The 19,287-nt window shown below is 51.4% G+C and overlaps 1 protein-coding gene across 1 annotated transcript in view; it reads left to right on the plus strand.

The window, feature by feature from the left end:
* Positions 1 to 19,287, plus strand: part of DPP6 (dipeptidyl peptidase like 6) — a 223,780-nt gene that overhangs the window by 96,148 nt on the left and 108,345 nt on the right. Inside the window, exons 4-5 of the mRNA XM_036425830.2 lie at positions 574 to 668; positions 13,527 to 13,601. Coding sequence (XP_036281723.1) covers positions 574 to 668; positions 13,527 to 13,601 — 170 coding nt within the window. The remainder of the gene's footprint in view (positions 1 to 573; positions 669 to 13,526; positions 13,602 to 19,287) is intronic.

The raw sequence follows: 19,287 nt of genomic DNA on the forward strand, positions 1-19,287 counted from the left end.
CAAACATGCCTCTATGTGCACATGGTTCAGTGTACCCCATTTTATTAGTTTTCTAAGTGGGTGATTGATGATACAAAGTATCAATGTCACTGAGGATACAGTGTAGATGGTCAAAGACCTCTGAGGAACAGCCAATTCCTGAAGGAATAGCAAAATGAAAACAATTTTGAAGGAAATGGATGGAGCTATTTGTGTGTGCACACATACAGATTTCACCCCAAAATTTCAGATGTAAGAAATTGATCCTTTTAGTGCCCATTATCTTCCATCCCTTATGGTAGCAGGTTCTTTAATCTGCTGTCTGTGCTCACGTTGTGTCCTCTCCAAAAAAGTTCTAGAATATTCCAAAAATGTTGTGAGTGTACATTGTGTTTTAACTGTCAGTGTGTAGGCGAGGAGATAAGATTCAGAGACGGGGTTCACAGGAGGTTATGTCAAGAGGAGCTAAAGGCCCCTTGGGTGCACGCAGGACGCACCGTTCAGAAGCAGTCCATTCAGTGCACACCGTGTCCGTCAAAGGCTGGGTGAGCTCCTGCGTGTCTCATGCTTCTTTTTTAATTTCCTCTCTCGCAGATAACGAATTCATCTACAAAGAGCAGAAAGGAGATGTGATCCTGCGGAATGTTGAAACTAATCTGTCTACAGTGTTAATAGAAGGAAAAAAAATTGTAAGTACTCTCCTCATTGACAGAGATAATTTCCGTGTGCTCCTGCAAGTCAATAAGGCAGAAAATGACTTTGAGTTTCAACTTTCAGTATAGCCAGGCAGGAGCAATGAACTTGTAATACTCCAGGCTGAGCAAGGACAGATAACGTGAAATTGAAACCACACTAATTTAATAAGATAAAAGCCCGCTTTCTCCCCGTGTTCAGGACATTTCTCTGCGGGTGTTGAAAACAAGTGCTGCAGATCATATGTAATTGAAACATCAAGTCCCCAAGGCTTCCCGCACTTACAGGACAACGAGAGGCCCGGTGCATGACATTTGTACACTTGGGGGGTCCATCAGCCCAGTTGAGCCCTCTTGCAGTCTGTGACGCCCTTGGAGGATGACTGACTGCTGGCTTAGGCCAGTTCCCGTGCAGCCACAGAAGTGCGAGAGGCTCCCGCCACCACCGCTGCACTTGCCAGCTGTGTGCCCGGATTCTGGCTGAGTGGCTCTCCCCCTGCAGGAGCGCACTGACCACCAGGGAGCAGTTGAGCATCTGCCCCCTGGTGGCCAGAGAGCATCATAGTGACCAGTTATTCCACCGTCCAATTGATTTGCATATTAGGGTTTTATTAGATAGGATTGTGATCATGCATCGAAAATAGTTCAGAAGGACTTGCTCAATCTCATCTTAAAAAACAAACTAATCTTGGGGAGTGTGTTAGAGGTAGAAGAGGGTATATTGAGGATAAATGGTAATGGAAGAATAACAATAAAATAAAAGGGAAAAAACTAGCCTCTACTAATGATACTGCTGTAATTAACCTCGTTATGAATAACAGGAAAGGAGCCAAGGGAGGGCTGGACAGTGTAGGCATGTTCCGTGCAAAACTTCCCTCCCTGTCAATCACACCTGGGCACAGAGGTCACTGGACAAAATGGGCGTGGCCACTGCAAGGGGACTAAGATTTGGGGCATCTAATCCCCTGAGCAGAGGAATTCACTCTATTGTACTTGTGGGGCTCTTGATGCTTGGGGCCAGCTCTCCCGCGTTCCCCATGGCCCACGCCCTGGGACCCCACAGCAATGACTGATGGCTGTACCCGCCTGAGGCTGAGCTGGGCCAGCTCCACCAGGGAAAGGAAAACTGGCTTTACTGTTAGCACTGAGTCCCAGCTGCACGTCTATGGCGGACTCGGGGAAGGGACGTTAGAAATACAGGATGCAGTTCCACACAAATAAAATCACTCATTCTCCCACCGAGCCTCAAAATCCATTTTCTCAGAATAGCCTAAGAGCTCCACGCCAGCAGCACCTGCGGGGGAAAGGACCCACTTTCTCTGATAACGCCTGCGCAGGGAGCATTCTCGGAGCACTGCTGTCCTTGCTCAATGGCAGGAAGACACGTCTGTGCTTTCAAACAAGTACTCGGTCCCCGTGCGTGCCCCTGCTCACAAGTACTCAGACCATGTCAGTGCCCCTTCTCACGAGTACTCAGTCCCCGTGAATGCCCCTGCTCACAAGTACTCAGTCCCTGTGAGTGCCCCTGCTTACAAGTACTCAGACCACGTGAGTGCCCCTGCTCATAAGTACTCAGTCCCTGTGAGTGCCCCTGCTCACAAGTACTCAGACCATGTCAGTGCCCCTTCTCACGAGTATTCAGTCCCCGTGAATGCCCCTGCTCACAAGTACTCAGTCCCTGTGAGTGCCCCTGCTCATAAGTACTCAGTCCCTGTGAGTGCCCCTGCTCACAAGTACTCAGACCATGTCAGTGCCCCTGCTCACATGTACTCAGTCCCTGTGAGTGCCCCTGCTCATAAGTACTCAGTCCCTGTGAGTGCCCCTGCTCACAAGTACTCAGTCCCTGTGAGTGCCCCTTCTCACGAGTACTCAGTCCCTGTGAGTGCCCCTGCTCACACGTACTCAGTCCCTGTGAGTGCCCCTGCTCATAATTACTCAGACCATGTCAGTGCCCCTGCTCATAAGTACTCAGTCCCTGTGAGTGCCCCTGCTCACACGTACTCAGTCCCTGTGAGTGCCCCTGCTCATAAGTACTCAGACCATGTCAGTGCCCCTGCTCACAAGTACTCAGTCCCTGTGAGTGCCCCTGCTCACGAGTACTCAGACCATGTCAGTGCCCCTGCTCACAAGTACTCAGTCCCTGTGAGTGCCCCTGCTCACAAGTACTCAGACCATGTCAGTGCCCCTGCTCACAAGTACTCAGTCCCTGTGAGTGCCCCTGCTCACAAGTACTCAGACCATGTCAGTGCCCCTGCTCACAAGTACTCAGTCCCTGTGAGTGCCCCTGCTCACAAGTACTCAGACCACGTCAGTGACCCTGCTCACAAGTACTCAGTCCCCGTGAGTGCCCCTGCTCATGAGTACTCAGTCCCTGTGAGTGACCCTGCTCACAAGTACTCAGTCCCTGTGAGTGCCCCTGTTCACAAGTACTCAGTCCCCGTGAGTGCCCCTGCTCACAAGTACTCAGACCACGTCAGTGCCCCTGCTCACGAGTACTCAGTCCCCGTGAGTGACCCTGCTCACAAGTACTCAGTCCCCATGAGTGCCCCTGCTCACAAGTACTCAGACCATGTCAGTGCCCCTGCTCACAAGTACTCAGTCCCCGTGAGTGCCCCTGCTCACAAGTACCTGATCCACATGAGTGCCACTGCTCACAAGTACTCGGTCCCCATGTGTGCCCCTGCTCACGAGTACTCAGTCCCCATGCATGCTTCTGCTCTGTGATCTGGGAATGTCTGTCTCCCAGGGATTTAAGTGGCAGGAAGATGCAGAGCTTCTGCACTGTTAGATATTTGTTAGAAACACTGACTGCAGTTATGTGCCCAACATCAATGTAGAGAGAATTAATTTCCTTTTTACTAGATACTCATTCTCGTTATTCATAGGGCCACATCTCCAAGTATAGGGGTTGATCGTGTTCCTGTCCAATACGTTGGGGAAGCTGAGGGAGTCAATTAAACTACGTACCCAATCAGAATGGTCACAGCGTGCCTCTGCTGTAAACGAGAAGCAGAAATACCAGCATTCTGTGATCTGAGGCCCCAGGGTCTGGAGTAAAAGGTAGTCAGCTCCATGGTTTTAAGGACCCCGAGCCCACAGTCCGGCTAAGCTGGTCCAGCCACACAGCCCTGGGGACGGGGGAGGGTCCCGGGACGGGGAGGATCCACAGGCCCCCGAGCCTCGGTCCCAGGGACAAGGAAGGACGCTCGGCTTGGGTACCTCCCCTCCCAGGTCCATCCAAATGCTGCTCACCCCGCTTTTCCTCCTCAAGGACACTTCCCTTGCTGTTTAAATACCTTTCATTTCCCTTTGGTGTAATGATAGTTCTGTCGTTAAAAATAAAAACAAAAGTGCATTAGGCCTTGGCTGGTGGCTCAGTTTATTGAACATAGTCCTGTGCACAGGCGTGGCGGTTCCATTCTCGGTCAGGGCACACACAGCAGGCAACGACCAATCTCTCACTCTTTCTCTCTCATTAATTAAAAAACACATATCCTTGGGTGAGGGTAAAAAAAGAATAAATAAACACTGTATTGAGGTTCAGTGTGGAATGCATCCTGCCCTTTAAGCAGGCAGTGTGCTGGTGGAAGGTGGAAGGCAGGCCTACACCGCGATGCAGGAGCTTCACAGAATTAGGTCCCGTTCTGCCCGGTGAGAGGCAGGTTTTCCTTTTACAAATCGCCTTGGGCCCAGTTGCTCCCCTATGAAAACCGGGCTCAGCCGCTCAGAAGTCCTGCAGCCGCAGGCGTGATTTCTGATAGGAATCCAGAGGAAGGCTCAGGCCTGGCTGGGGTAAGTGCATTTTAATGTCACCACGTTGTCGATACTTCCTGCGGGAATGTCAGTTTAGTGAAACCGGCGTGGTGTGGCAGCCGCACTCAGCGATGAAATACGAGCCTGTGAACCACCTCTGTTCTCAGATCAATAGCTTGTGGCACTTCCTAAGTTTCAGCTGAAGTTGTTTTAGCCAAGAAAGGAGGCAACAACTCAGAAAGCACACGGGAAAGGGCAGGGAAGGGACATGGCTGCTCCCAATGGGCAGGCCCACTCCCCACCAGGCGGCTTTCTCCTCTTAAGTGCCCTTTGCTCACGTTACAAACTCGGACAAGCTGACCGTCCGTCCACGGTCACGCCTCGCTTGTTGTCTCCAAGCTGCACGAGCTGCTCCTGGGACCAGAGCCGGGGGAGAAAGGGAGAAAAGCAGCCTCGCTTGGGGGAGCCCTGGACCTAGGACCAGAAACTGCCCGGAGTTCTGCTGGGCCCGGAAGCCCTGCAGCTGTGAGGAGGAGAGGGGGAGGGGGTGTCCCCGGAATGGGGTGCTGTGGGTGTAGCCAGAATGCCTTCTCCCCTGCCGTCCAGGAGCAAGCCTGAGCAGGAGCGGGGCGCAGGGCCTGGCGCAGGGTTGGGCCCCGGCTAGGAGGATGGCCTCAGGGGGCTGAGCGCGGATCTCTGTCCTGTCCACTGCCTTTCTGATGGTCACCAGAAGGCCATCTCTTCTTCAAACCCAGAAGCCTTGAGTGTTTAAGGATGAGCACAGCCCGAGGAGAGAGCTGAATGCCTGGGCAGCCCGGTCCTTCTTAGGCGGGTCCGTCCTGGCCTGGAACTGGCGGGGAATGGAAGGAAGCAGCCAGGTGACCGGCGGGATTTAAGGTCCTTCCTGCCATGGGCCTGTACCGCCTATGCCCGCACTGAGAACAGACTGTGCCACTGTGCACAAGTACTCAGTGCCCCTGAGTGCCACTGCTCCCTCCTCCTTCCCCCTCCCACCTTCCTCCTTTCTTCCCTCCTCCCTTCCTTCCTTCCTTCCTTCCTTCTTTCCTTTCTTCCTTCCTTCCTTCCTTTTTTCCTCCCTTCCTTCCTCCCTCCCTTCCTTTCTCCTCCCTCCTCCTTCCTCCTCCCACTCTCCTACTTCCTTCCTCCCTTCCTTCCTCCCTCCCTCCCTCTCTCCCTTCCTTCTTTCCTTCCCTCCTCCCTCCCTTTCTTCCTCCTCCCTCTTCCCATTCTCCTACTTCCTTCCTCCCTCTCTCCCTCTCTCCCTTCCTTCTTTCCTTCCCTCCTCCCTCCCTTTCTTCCTCCTCCCTCCTCCTTTCTTCCCTCCTCCCTTCCTTCCTTCCTTTCTTCTTCCCTCTCTTTCTCCCTTCCTTCCTCCTCTTTCCTTCCTCTTCCTCTGTCTGTCTCTGTCCTCCTTTCTCTCTCCCTGTCTTTCATTTTGGAGAAGCGTGTTAGAGCAGGCCTCCTACAATACATCTCCCTGAGTGCAGCATGTCTTCTGGGCTGTGTTCCTGTGGACACTTGGCACCATCTCTCCATTCTTCTAAGACATATACAGTGAGACTTCTCAGAAGGATGGATGCTGAGTTTGCTTGAGATTTAGGCATTTAAAGCCGGATAGTCTCTGAAGATGATGTCACTCAAACCCTCCTTTCCTCAGGTGAGGAAACCAAGATGAGGAAAATGAACTTAATGACCTCCCCTTAATGGGCGCCGACCTAACAGACCTGCTCAGACTAACCACTGGCTGGCCTGTGTGCGCCCTTCCTACCTGGTAACCCGGGGTGACGAGAAGGATAAGCCTGGTTCAGTCACTCCTTATAACACAACTTATTCCACATGTTCCGAAAGCAGCTGGGAAATCATTCAAGATGAAGGGGAATATTTATGCATTTTGACTCATCCCAAGGGATTTTTTAAATAAGTAAATAATCTTTAAAAAAAGAAAAGAAAAGAAATAATAGATGAAATGTAATGTAACCATTAAATGAAATGTAATGTAACCATTAAAATAATAGTTGTGAAGACTATAGTAAAATGGAAAAAATAGTTTAGTTATGAGGTTATATTAAATAAACACAGAGAATGCAGTGCTATACTCACACTTTAATTAGCAGCTGTGAGCTTCGTCTGTGTGCACTGGAAAGGCTGCGCAGTGAGCACTGAGCCATGGAGTCAGTTCATCTCTGCGGGAGGTGAAGTTTTGACTATTGCTCCACGTGGTGACTTCCACAATGACTGTTTCAGTGCCACTTATTCAACCATTGTAATCGCTTTTGTAAAAAGTCAGCCTGTGTTTCAGGGAGATTAGACTTCCTCCAGAGGGAACTGTAAGAGCTGTAGACAGCTCAGAGGAGCGCTTGGGAGGGAAAGCCTCCTGCTGTTATTCTTGTGTGAGGTTTTCTCTCACTGTATGTCTGTATTGCTTTAGTGACGGATCTACTCATTTTGGTTACATATTTAAATGACTAAATTACCTTTTAAATGAAGTCTTTTTCTGTCTCCTTTGCATGCCCCCCTTTGATTTTCTTGAATCGTTGGACTGAGGGACTTGAATTTTATCTCAGTCTACAAAGCGAGGAGCTACAGAAGAGCGGCCTGACCAGCTCCTCAGCCAAATGACGCCCCCGGCTCAGGCCATGGCACTGAGCCCCCGCGGGAGTGCGGCCTGCAGCGATGTCCACCTGTAGACAGTTGCACTCTTTGCTGGTATCCACTGATGTTATCTTTAAATTGATGCCATTATTGCCACTCTTGTAACAACTGACGGTTTATTCAGCAAACAGCTCTGGGGCTTCTGTTGTGTGCCAGTCACTGTTGGGCATGGGGAATACAGACATGAGAAACAAATTAAAATTCCCCTTTGACATGTGAGACTTTTCAGTCATGAGAGTATAAGATGATCATAATTACCTTTCTAACACACAGGACTGTAAAATGGGACAACATAAAGGGCGGCAGTTCTCACACGTTGCAAAGCCAGCAGTTCATACCTGTGATCCCTGAGAAAAAGAACAGAAATTAAAGGGGGCAGTGCTCACCGAGCTTTCTGCCTGGAGGCTATGGCTGAACTTCAGCACAAGGAAGAAAGCCAAGTCTGTCAGTCTCACTGAGTTAAGCAAGAAAATGTGGCTACAATTGACCTGGCAGAGTACACAGAGGAGAAAGCTAACTAGAGAATACTGTGAGACTTTGGATATGTATCCTATACAATAAAAGCCTAATATGCAAATTGACCGAATGGTGGAATGATCAGTCAATGGGGGGTGGGGCCAGCCAACAGGCCGCACCAGGCAAGCCAAGGTGCGTGCAAGTGGGCAGAGGGAGGAAATGGCGAAGGGGCAACAGGGGGACTGGCACCATTCCCTGATTGGCCCGTCCAGTTGCCTCCCGCAGAGGGAGGCCAGACTGTGGCTTGGGCCCACAGTAGCACATCCCCTAAGGACTCTTGGACTGTGAGAGGGTACAGGTGGGCTGAGGGACCCCTCCTTTGCACAAATCTTTGTGATTGGATAGTCTATGTATATATAAAAGCCTAAGCAACCAGCCAACTGGCCAGTAGCTATGAGGTGCACTGACCACCAGGGGGCAGATGCTCAACGCAGGAGCTATTGAGCTGCAGTCACTTGGCAGCTGCGGTTCTCAGGTGACACACCTAAAACCAGAGAGGAGGGAACTTGATTCCTGGGTGTGACACCGGAGAACTGCCCTCTTGCAATCTGAGACCCCTCAGGGGAGGTCAGAGAGCAGGTTTCAGCCCAATCCCCACAGGCCAGGCTGAGGGACCCCACTGGTACACGAATCTGTGCAGCGGGCCTCTATTGTATGTATGTATATGTATGTTATGGGCCCAGTGCACAAATTCATGCACCTTGGAAAGTACTGTGGGCCGCAAGGCTGCGGTGGGCACAGGGGTGGGTCTTGGTCCACCCTCCGTGCTCCCGCCTGGCCCCTCCCGCCATGGCCCCTGGTCCCCTGTATGCTGGCAGCCTTGCTCCCAACACCGCTGCTCCCATGTGCTGACAGCTTTGGCCCCACATGCACCTGCTGACAGCAAGGAGAAATTGGGGCTGGCACCAGCAGCAGATGAGAGCGGAGCCAGCACTGTTAGCGGGTGCGAGCAGTGGCTCTGGTGCCAGCAGCACGTGGGAGTGGGGCCAGCACCGGCACCAGGAGGGACCGCGGCATTCGGAGCAAAGAATTTTCACTAACCACCAGAAGCTCACCCCAATGACAGCGACTGGCACCTCCTGCCTTAGTCTGGCACCCCCACTCACCTGCTCCACCATCCCACCATGGCAGACGCCCACATATTCTATGTATGCCCCCTGGTGGTAACCACGCATCACGGTGACTGGTTGTTCAGTTGTTCTGCCGTTTGGCCTATTTGCATATTAGCCTTTTATTATAAAGGAGGATCTATAATTATAAAAGCATAATATGCTAATTAGACTGGATATCCTTCTGGACTAAGCCAGGGCTGTGAGGGAAGCCGGGGTCCCAGGTGCCTGCCGGTGGCAAGAGGGAGCCTGAATCCCCAATGCCAGAGGGAATCCGGTGCTGCAGCCGGGGGAGGAAGGCCTGCTCTTGCATGAATTCAGTGCATCGGAGAGAGAAAGAAAGAAAGAGAGAGAGAGAGAGAGAGAGAGAGAGAGAGAGAGAGAGAGAGAGAGAGAACGAGAGAGAGAGAGGGAGAGAGAGGGAGAGAGAGAGAGAGAACAAGAGAGAGAGAGAGAGAACGAGAGAGAGAGCGCGCACTAGCGCACAGGCAGGACAAAGTACAGTTCCAAGTGAAGGGTGATGACAGACCCTCTAAGGTAGGGGTGTCGAACTCAATCAGAGAAGGGGCCAAAATCTAAAATCCAGCCTAAATCGCGGGCCGAATGGTTTACTGAACAGTTATAAACTGTCATTGTGATGGAAACGCAGCGGAGTGCAGTGATGACAGCGCGGTGCGGGCCACATTGCAAGGCCTGGCAGGACAGATTTGGCCCAAGGGCCTTGTGTTTGACACATGTGCTCTAAGGGAAGGATGCCCAGGGCTCAGGAGTCACCAGAACCACTGACGTTCCTCTGAGCGATGAGATATGAAGCGGAGACTGCGGAAGAGCCACCCCTTAGGAGTGAGGCTCAATTAGCTCTGCAATCATGGCTATAACAGCCTTTAAAATATCTTAGGAACAAACTTCAAAAGAATCTAATTAATCCACCAGTAATTAACTGCCTGTCATAAAAAGGCCAGTATTCTTTGAAGGAACACACACACAAAAAAACAAGATTCAACAAGAGAAAATTAAAAATATCTGGCATTAGTTGTTTGGTTTTTTAAATCCATACAAAGAGCCCAGCTGGTGTTGCTCAGTGGTTAAGCATCAACACAGAAACAAAGAGGTCCCTGGTTTGATTCCCAGTCAGGGCACATGCCCGGGATTGTGGGCTCAGTCCCCAGAAGGGGGCATGCAGGAGGCAGCTGATCAATGATGTTTCTCTCTCAGCAATGTTTCTATCTCTCTATCCCTCTCCCTTCATGAAAAAGAAGGGAAATGTGACCCATAATGAAGGTAAAAATCAGTCAATAGACACAAACCCACAAATAACTAAAATAATGGTATTAGCAAAAAAAAACAAAATACATTAAAACTGCTAACATACACATGTTCCAAGTGCTTAAGCACATAAAGAAAATCATGAGCACAAATAAAAAAGAAGTTGAAGACTGTAAAACACCCAAGTAAAATATTTAGAGGTGAAAAATAAAATATAACATTTTAAAAAGTTTAATATTAGATATCACAGAAAGAAAAAAGAACACTTTTAATTAAAACACTTTTAATTAATAGCAGTATAAACTACCCAAAATACAAAAATAGAGGGGGGGGGGGGGTGTGGAGAACTTGACCCAAGTCTCAATGACTTGGTGGACAATATAAAATACTTGTTATTAAAGCCCCAGAAAGGGAAGAGAAAAAATAAAACAAAACAAACATTTGAAGAAATAATGACTAGATTTTTACCAAATTTGATCTAAGAATCCAAACTCCAACCAAGATGAAAGAAAAAAAAAATCACATCAAAGCATATTATTACCAAATTTTGAAAAATACACTTTAAGGGCAGCCAAAGGAAAAGCAAACATAAGAATGACAGCAGACTCTTCACTGGACACTGCAATGCAGAATACAATGGAGTGCCATCTTTAACGCTGTCAATCTAGAATTGTATATGCATCAAAAGTAACTTTTTAAAAAATTAAGGTAAAATAAAGAACTTTAAAATCATAGAGGATTCATGGGCCACACAGTATATCAGCAATCTTACCCTAGATACCTGTCCTACTAAAAAGTAAGCACAGGCATGCGCACACACAGTAAATGTGTGTGGGTGAGGATCTTTATTGCGACTGCCTGGGAACATGTCATTACTGACGGCTGTGAGTGTGCGATCCCTCCGGCTGCTAGGATGTGTGTGCCCCACAGGAATGCTCGCGGTGCTTCTGCAGTCATCCTCAGCCACAACAGTGACAGCAGATGTGAGCGGCCCACTGCCTCTGGTTTCAGCCGTCATACTACAAACAAGTCCTCTTTTTGTGGTCTGCACAGTGCCACGTTTTCACATTTTTGTGGGATTTTGTTGGTGATAACGCTGTTTAAAACTGGCCCCCAGGAACAATGCTTAGTGCTGCCCCGTGTTCTGGGGTGTGAGAAGGCTATGTATCTGACAGGGAGAACACGTGTGTGGGGTGAGCTCCATTTAGCATGCATTACTGTGCTGTTCACCACGAGTTCATGTCAATGAATCAACAATATATATTCAATAGATGCCATTAAATAGAAACACGCATTAGACAAGGTTATATATTGATTGGTTGACAAAAGTATTGTGACCAGAGGCTCATAGGAACCTACCCTTAGCAACAGTATTCACTAGTTCAGTATTTTTATAGACTATAGAGAATAACTGCCAGAAAAAGAAGGATTTTTGGAGAGATTCAGTGGAAAATTAAGATACAACCAGCACCAGACAATATTATACAAGCTTTAAAGGTCATTAATTCGAGCTCAGGCAGATGCTTCAAAGTCATTCCCCCAAAGTTACTGTTTCATGAGAAAGAAAACTCTAGGAAGATGTGGCATTGATGTCTCGTTCAGCTGGGGTGACACATCTGACTGTGCCTGTGTGTGGATGTCTGTGTGTGGTTGTCTGTGTGTGGATGTCTGTGTTTGCCTGTGTGTGGTTGTCTGTGTGTGGTTGTCTGTGTGTGGATGTCTGTGTGTGGAAATCTGTGTGTGCCTGTGTGTGGAAATCTGTGTGTGCCTGTGTGTGGATGTCTGTGTTTGCCTGTGTGTGTGCGCCTGTGTGTGGAAATCTGTGTGTGGAAATCTGTGTGTGCCTGTGTGTGGATGTCTGTGTGTGGATGTCTGTGGGTGCCTGTGTGTGGATGTCTGTGTGTGGATGCCTGTGTGTGAATGCCTGTGTGTGGATGTCTGTGTGTGCCTGTGTATGAATGTCTGCATGTGCCTGTGTGTGGATGTCTGTATGTCCCTGTCTGTGTGTGCCTGTGTGTGGATGTCTGTGTGTGCCTGTGTGTGTATGTCTGTGTGTGGATGCCTGTGTGTGCCTGTGTGTGGATGTCTGTATGTCCCTGTCTGTGAGTGCCTGTGTGTGTATGTCTGTGTGTGGATGCCTGTGTGTGCCTGTGTGTGGATGTCTGTGTGTGGATGTCTGTGTGTGGATGTCTGTGTGTGCCTGTGTGTGGATGTCTGTGTGTGCCTGTGTGTGTGTGGATGCCTGTCTGTGCCTGTGTGTGTATGTCTGTGTGTGGATGTCTGTATGTCCCTGTCTGTGGGTGCCTGTGTGTGTATGTCTGTGTGTGGATGCCTGTGTGTGCCTGTGTGTGTATGTCTGTGTGTGGATGTCTGTATGTCCCTGTCTGTGGGTGCCTGTGTGTGGATGCCTGTGTGTGCCTGTGTGTGTATGTCTGTGTGTGGATGCCTGTGTGTGCCTGTGTGTGTATGTCTGTGTGTGGATGCCTGTGTGTGCCTGTGTGTGTATGTCTGTGTGTGGATGTCTGTATGTCCCTGTCTGTGGGTGCCTGTGTGTGGATGTCTGTGTGTGGATGTCTGTGGGTGCCTGTGTGTGTATGTCTGTGTGTGGATGCCTGTGTGTGTATGTCTGTGTGTGGATGCCTGTGTGTGCCTGTGTGTGGATGTCTGTGTGTGGATGTCTGTATGTCCCTGTCTGTGGGTGCCTGTGTGTGGATGTCTGTGTGTGGATGCCTGTGTGTGCCAGTATGTGGATGTCTGTGTGTGGATGTCTGTGTTTGCCTGTGTGTGTGCCTGTGTGTGGAAATCTGTGTGTTGCTGTGTGGGGATGTCTGTGTGTGCCTGTGTGTGGATGTCTGTATGTGCCATGTGGTCACGTGTCCAGTGGTACACACCAGGCTGACAGTCTCAGGTTCTTTCTGTGGGGCAGTGTGAACACAGCAGAACAGTGGGGGTAAGCTGAAGGGGAGCTAAATGGGATAAAAACATCAATTCAATGGCTGTTATGCAGTGAACGGACGCAACACTGCTGATTAATTTATTTATGTAAAATCACCTGTACAGTATGCAGAGCACAAAAGAGAACATCGTAGTGGCGTGTCTGGCTGTGGGCCAGTGTCTGCGCTGTGAAGGGGCAGGTGCAGAATGGTGTGCAGAATGGGACTCGATCTGGGGGCAGATCTGCCTGCCATAAACTTTGAAGTGTGAGAATGAACAACGGAAGGTGTGTTTAAAGAGAGAGAACGGTTGGGAGTCTTTGGGAGAAGGTTATTTGTTTTCAGGTTTATTTCCATTAATTTGTTTCAGTCATTATAGTAAGTATGGTTTTGTTGAAATTTGAAAAAAACACAAGTTAAATGGGGTAGAAACATCAATTCAATGGTTGTTATGCAGTGAATGGAAGTTCTAGCCATTTTTGCCTATGTTAGCCAGCTGGTTGCATATTGGTTTTGGGAGCAAATTCTGAGGATGGCAGCAGCCAACAGCCATACCCCTGGATGCTGACAGGGGTTCTTCATGGCCTTTGTTCTTTTCCTTTTAGGAGTCATTGCGAGCCGTCAGATACGAGGTGTCTCCCGATAAGGAATATGCACTTTTCTCCTACAACCTGGAGCCCGTGAGTATCCGTTTTCCTGTCTGTGAGGGACCGACTCCCAGTCTCACTCCTTCCTAAGCTTTCCCTCGGCTCTTCACTCTCAGTGATCTTTGGACCAGTGGGTCCTGGGGAACCGTTATGTCACACTGCCACCTAGGAGAGAGGAAAGGCATAAAAATTCCTCCACAGAAATAAAGACGCTCCTGTCAGGGGCTATTTTATAGGGTTTGCTTGGAGTGATGGTGAGAAGTTGCCTTTTATAGAGATTTATCTTACCCTGCTGTGCAACTCTTTTTTTTTTTTTTTTCATTTTCTCGATCACATCATCAATTTTTATCCCAAGAACAAAAGCAACTGGCAGTTTCTTGCTTAACTGAAATAAAATGCGCATTATCAGCCAGCCTTCGTAATCTTCTAGAGAAGAGTTGAACTTCCTCTTTATTATATAAAATCCCTGCTTTTAGAACTTCATAGATGAGTCTCCATAAAACATCACCAGAAATTTCCATAAAATCTCATTCTAGGCGCTAGTGCAGTGGTTGGCAAACCGCGGCTTGCGAGGCACATGCAGCTCTTTGGCCCCTTGAGTGCCGCTGCGATGTGAGGTGGCTTTTCCGCAAAACACCACGTGTGGGCACGCACGTGCAGTGCGAGTGAAACTTCGCGGCCTGTGCGCAGACGTCGGTTTTCTTTCAGCTCTCAAAAGAAATTTCAGTCATTGTACTGCTGATATTTGGCTCTGTTGACTAATGAGTTTGCCGACCACTGTGCTAGTGGCAGCTTGACATTAGCTCTTCCTTCCTGTCTCCTTCCGTTGAACATGGTCATGGTTGAAAATTAACTCGGGCTCTTTAATGTTAGATGAGCCACAAGGTGAGGTTTCTTGTGTCCCTGGGGCCGATGCTCAGCGTGGAAGAGACTGGCGGCGTTAGGGATGCTCACGTGTGGGACGTGTGTCCTGGCGAACACAGTGCAGAGTCCACCGCCTGACCGTTCTCCGGAGGCCATTCCCATGAGCGTCTGCAGCCCGCCGTGCAGAGACAGGCCCTGCGTGTGGCTCAGCGACAGCCCCGGGCGAGGCTGAGCAGGGCCCCGGCAGGCACGGGGTGGCCGGCTTGTTGACTTCATCCCCTTGGGGAGCCTGGGGGACTGGTTGTCGTGGAGATGCAAGTCCAATTCTAGGAGTTTTGGAATTTCTTTTAAAAGCTATTGTATTTGATGCCTAGATGTGTTACTGGAGATTTCATTTTCCTTCCTCTCGGTGCAGGTCTTTTCTCTGTCTTCAGCTTTCCATCCTCTGGGGTGTTGTTTTTGAAGGTCCGGTCCATAAAAGTGTTCATTTCCTCCATCCACATTCTTTGGGACCTTGTCTTGTTCCCTGGGGGGGGGGGGGGGGAGGGGGGGAGTGACTGAACCTGATAGCCTTGGGGTTGCGCATCCTACGTGGCCCTCGCCCTCACCTCTTCGAGCTGCAAATGCACAGCCTGCGTGCATGGTGGTGGATGTTTCATTCCTTCCACCTCCCTTGGAAACTGCCAAGTGTGACATCCTTGGTGTCTTGTAAGCTAAGTAAAGAATGAATGAATGAATGAATGAGCAAGCAAATGAATAGATGTTAGTGAGTCCCATGTTCAGAGTGGCCAAACAGCCAAGGCCACTCTGAACATGGGACTCTTAATCAAGGACCACCCAGCTGCAGGGCCACAGCGATCTCACAGTACGCTGTGCCCTCTATCGCCAAACGGTTGATGTCATTATTGGCACGAGGCCTGCTTGTCTAGGAGTATAAAGCATGTTGTCAGCCAGCGACTGGGCTAGGGAAACGGCCAGAGAGCTGAGGAGCTGAGCACTGGGACTGCTACGATGTCAGGCTGAGAGCTCACAGAGAGCTCAGCTATAGCTGCCGGGTCACCCAGCCAGCGTGCTGGGCCGGGGAGTGTGGCTGAGGCGGCAGGCACAGAGGATGCAGCTACGGGAGACACGGGGACAGGAGAAGCTGCTGAGGCCGAGCTCAGGTGCCGCTGCGATGTGAGGCGGTGGTCCAGCAGCGTGCGGCTGCTCCGGTGACGGCTGTGGGCGCAGAGACTGCCACTGCCATGTGGGAAGGACAGTATCCACCAGCCGGTGTGCGGCTGCCTGCGTGGGCCTTCCTGTGAAGAGCTGTGTCTGATGGCTTATGGCCACCGGCTTCTGCACTAAAGACTCTCCTGGCTTCTCCGTCTCAGACCCGGTCCTAACAGGTCCAGTTCCAGGCAGACAGGCTCGGACCCAGCACCTTCACTAGTGAGCAGGGGATAAAGGAGGAACTTGGACTGAGTTCCCAATAGCTAGCACAGTGGGCAGGGTTCGGGAAGGAACCTGCTCTGGCGCAGTCGGGAAGAATCCGGAAGAATATAGGGACTCGGAGCCACTCGGAGCAGAGCTGGGGTGGGGCTCTGTGTCCCTGGCACCCTCCCACCGCGCAGAGGCGGCGGCAGCCATCTGCTCGGCACACACACTGCCCTCCTCTCCGTCCCTTCGGTGCTGAAGGCAGGCAGCAGGGGCCAGAGCCGCCTTGTCTGCCCCGCCCCATGCCGGATGCTGGCAGCCAAGCCGAGTCTGCACTTCGGAGCATGGTTCTTGGCACATAAAACCCGCATCTCCCATTCACTGCCCAGCAGGTCTCCCTTCTCCCAGCACCAGGCGTCCACTTCAGTCCTGAGCAGGAAAGGGCATCTGACCCAAATTAGGAAAATCATTGAAGTAAAACTGGTCCGTTTTCTCCATGTGGAGAGTGAGAATGCCTGCCGTCTCTCCTCCTGGCATGAGCCCAGCAGGGGTCCAGCTGGGGGCTCAGCCTGGGGGCACAGTGGGGCCTGGGGGAGGGCTCAGCTTGCAGCGCGGGGGGCAGCCTGGGGGCTCAGCCTGGATGGTCAGCGGGGCTCGAGGGCTGAGGGGGCTGAGGGGGCCTGCTGGAGGAGTCGGCACTGGAGCTGAGGGCGGGTGCACGGCCATCCGGGCTGCCTTCGCTGCGTTGACAATGAGGTCGCCAGCACAAACTGGAGAAAACCTTCGCGATGTCCACCGTCTTTATATCCACCGTATATGAAGTGTGAGCTGTGGAGAGCAAGGCCAAGCCTGGCGGGATGGAGACTGAGATGGGAGAAACTTCCAGAAGGAAGACGGATGCTGAGGCAGGCCTTGGAGGGAGAGGGCAGGAGACAAGAGGGGCCGCACCCACGTGGACACTGGAGGATCCTCGTCCACAACGAGCTCTTTCCTGATGCGGGACTAAGAGGCAGCCAAATTATGTGTTTTTCTCACTTTGATGTTTCTCTCTGTCTTTCCCTCTCTCTTTCACTCTCTCTAAAAAGCAATGGAAAAATATCCTCGGTGAGGGTTAAAAATAAACAAAATAAGGCTGTGAGTCCAGTGTTTGTGAAGTTATTAGGGCAATGGCTCTCATCCTTCCGTCCTGAGGGTGGGGGGAGGGGGACCTCTTTGATGGCAGCCGAGGATGGATGTTTGTAAAGGTGGGGACACGGGCCTTCCAGGGCTGACAGCTGCTGTGACGGGAATACGTGTGTGAGGGACAGAGGGTGTGCAGGCCTCATTGGTCACCACCTGGGGAGTCATCATTCCCAGAAACTCTGTCCGGGGTGTGCGGGCCTCAGGGGTCACTGTCCGGTGAGGTCCTGGTTCGCTGAGACTCTGCCCCCTGAGGGGCACTGTGGGTTTCTGAGCCACAGAACTGTGTCAGCCTGGGGCTGGCAGCCACGGGCGGGTGGGGCCCGCCGCCTTTCTGAGGCGGAGGGACCGTCTGGTCCAGGACTCCCAGCCCCGGGGGTCACTGGTGTCTTCGTGCTCCTAAGCTTGCACAAGTATCACTTGTGTCTGTCTTCATCTTCACATGGCGTCCCCCCATGTCCCAACCCTGTGTCTCAGTCCCCCTTTTCTGAGGACACCAGACATTGTCATAGGACCCACCCTAATGGCCTCACTTTCACGGTTATTTCCTAAAGCTCCGTCTGCACATGGAGTCACACTGAGGGCCTGGAGGTTAGGGCTCCAATCCATCTTTTGGGGGAGATCGAAGCTCCCATAGCCCATCGCTAAGAAAAAAGGTAGCAAATTTGGTCTTTGTCTTCTGCTTAGACTTCTTTTAATGAAACAGTGAGGGGTTTTTTGTTTTTGTTTTTACCAAAAGCAGAACAAATTATAGGCCAGTGCTGTCTGTTCATCGACACCACATGCTTGCAGTTCACAAGTACACTGAATTCTGTAACAAGGAACACACTTCGCCATGAGGTCAGAACGCCTTCGGAGGGTGAGAAGGAAACTCCGATGGAGAGGGTCGCCCTGAGCCTGCAGCCTGAGCTCCCAGGGCAGGCACGTCCCAGCCGGTCTGCTCATCGCCCACGCTCCTCGCCTCCTTCCCACGGCCACCCACGAGCACTGTCCACGTCACTGATCCAGGGCAAAGCACCAGGGCGTGAAGCTAGCACATTCTAAGCAGACTCTCGCCGCTCTGGCCAATGAAGCTGCAGCTTTCCTTGGAAACAGCCAAGTGCAGTCCGGGGGAGCCTGGCAGCAGTGCCCGCTTCCTTCCCCATGAGCCCCGGACTCATTATCTGTGGGATGGCGGCCAAGCAGCAGGACGGCGGAGCCGGCCTTTGTCACCGCGGACGGCCACTGCCGTGCCCGCAGCGGGACTGGGCCGGGCGGGGCGCAGCAGGCCGTCGGCGTCGGGTCCATAAAGCGCCGCCCGGCGCTCAGGCTCCGGGCCTCCCTGTGAAACCGCCTCCGGCGCCATGACCAGCGGCCATGGGCCTGGAATGAGCGAGCTGAGGGGCGGGGACGCTTCGGAGAGGACCGGGCTCTGGCCCAGGGGGCTACTACCCGGCCAGGTCTCCTAACAGGAACGGATTCCTCACTGAAGAAAGTTCTCGCAAAGCCCCCCATCTTGATTGCCCTGGTCTCCAATAAACGTTGACGGCTCCGAAAATGGTCTTTGCTTCTTCTTCACACCAGGCTTTTCCCGCGTTGCTCGGGGTTGTGTTTTTTAAGGACTGGTCACATCTCCTTGGCTGCACTTTTCTCTCCATCATCTCTGGACCCACTTCCTGTGTCCTTGCTGTCTCGTTCCAATTCCATCTTGTTCTGCAATGAGTCACAGGGATGCTTCCTGCTTCCCACACACGGTTGGCTGGGCCTGCACTGCCAGCCGGTTCTCTGCCACGGCCGACAGCCCGCTCCACGCCCCTGGCCCAGTCTCCCCTGGCCCCACGGTGCGACCTGCCAGGTCGGTGACAGACGCCCTCCACTCTCCCTTTGGCCATCAGCACCTAGAAAATCATTTAGCAACAATATTAGGTTCCTTTTCCTTCCGTTTTTGATGATTGCAGCCCGTTTTTCTCCTGAGCCTCTTGGTTCGGGTGGGGGTACTCCAGCGCCCTGACTTCCTGTCCGCAGGAAACCTCTCTGGTCACGTTCACACACCACGCGTGCGATCTCGCTCTGGAGCGTGGGCCTGTGGATTCATGTTATTTGTCCTGCTCCGGCTGGGTGTGCTTCCGTGCTGTGAGGAGCCGTGTGGGAAGGCCAAACAAATTCCTACCACATTGTCTTTACTTAACACAAACACACACTGTCTGTGTGCTTTCCTGCCGGAATGTCCCCTGTGGGCACTGACCTCTCGCATCACTGCATCACCTTCTCTGTGTTCTGC

The sequence above is a fragment of the Pipistrellus kuhlii genome, unplaced genomic scaffold (assembly GCF_014108245.1).
Source record: "Pipistrellus kuhlii isolate mPipKuh1 unplaced genomic scaffold, mPipKuh1.p scaffold_m20_p_86, whole genome shotgun sequence".
Classification (NCBI taxonomy): Eukaryota; Metazoa; Chordata; class Mammalia; order Chiroptera; family Vespertilionidae; genus Pipistrellus; species Pipistrellus kuhlii.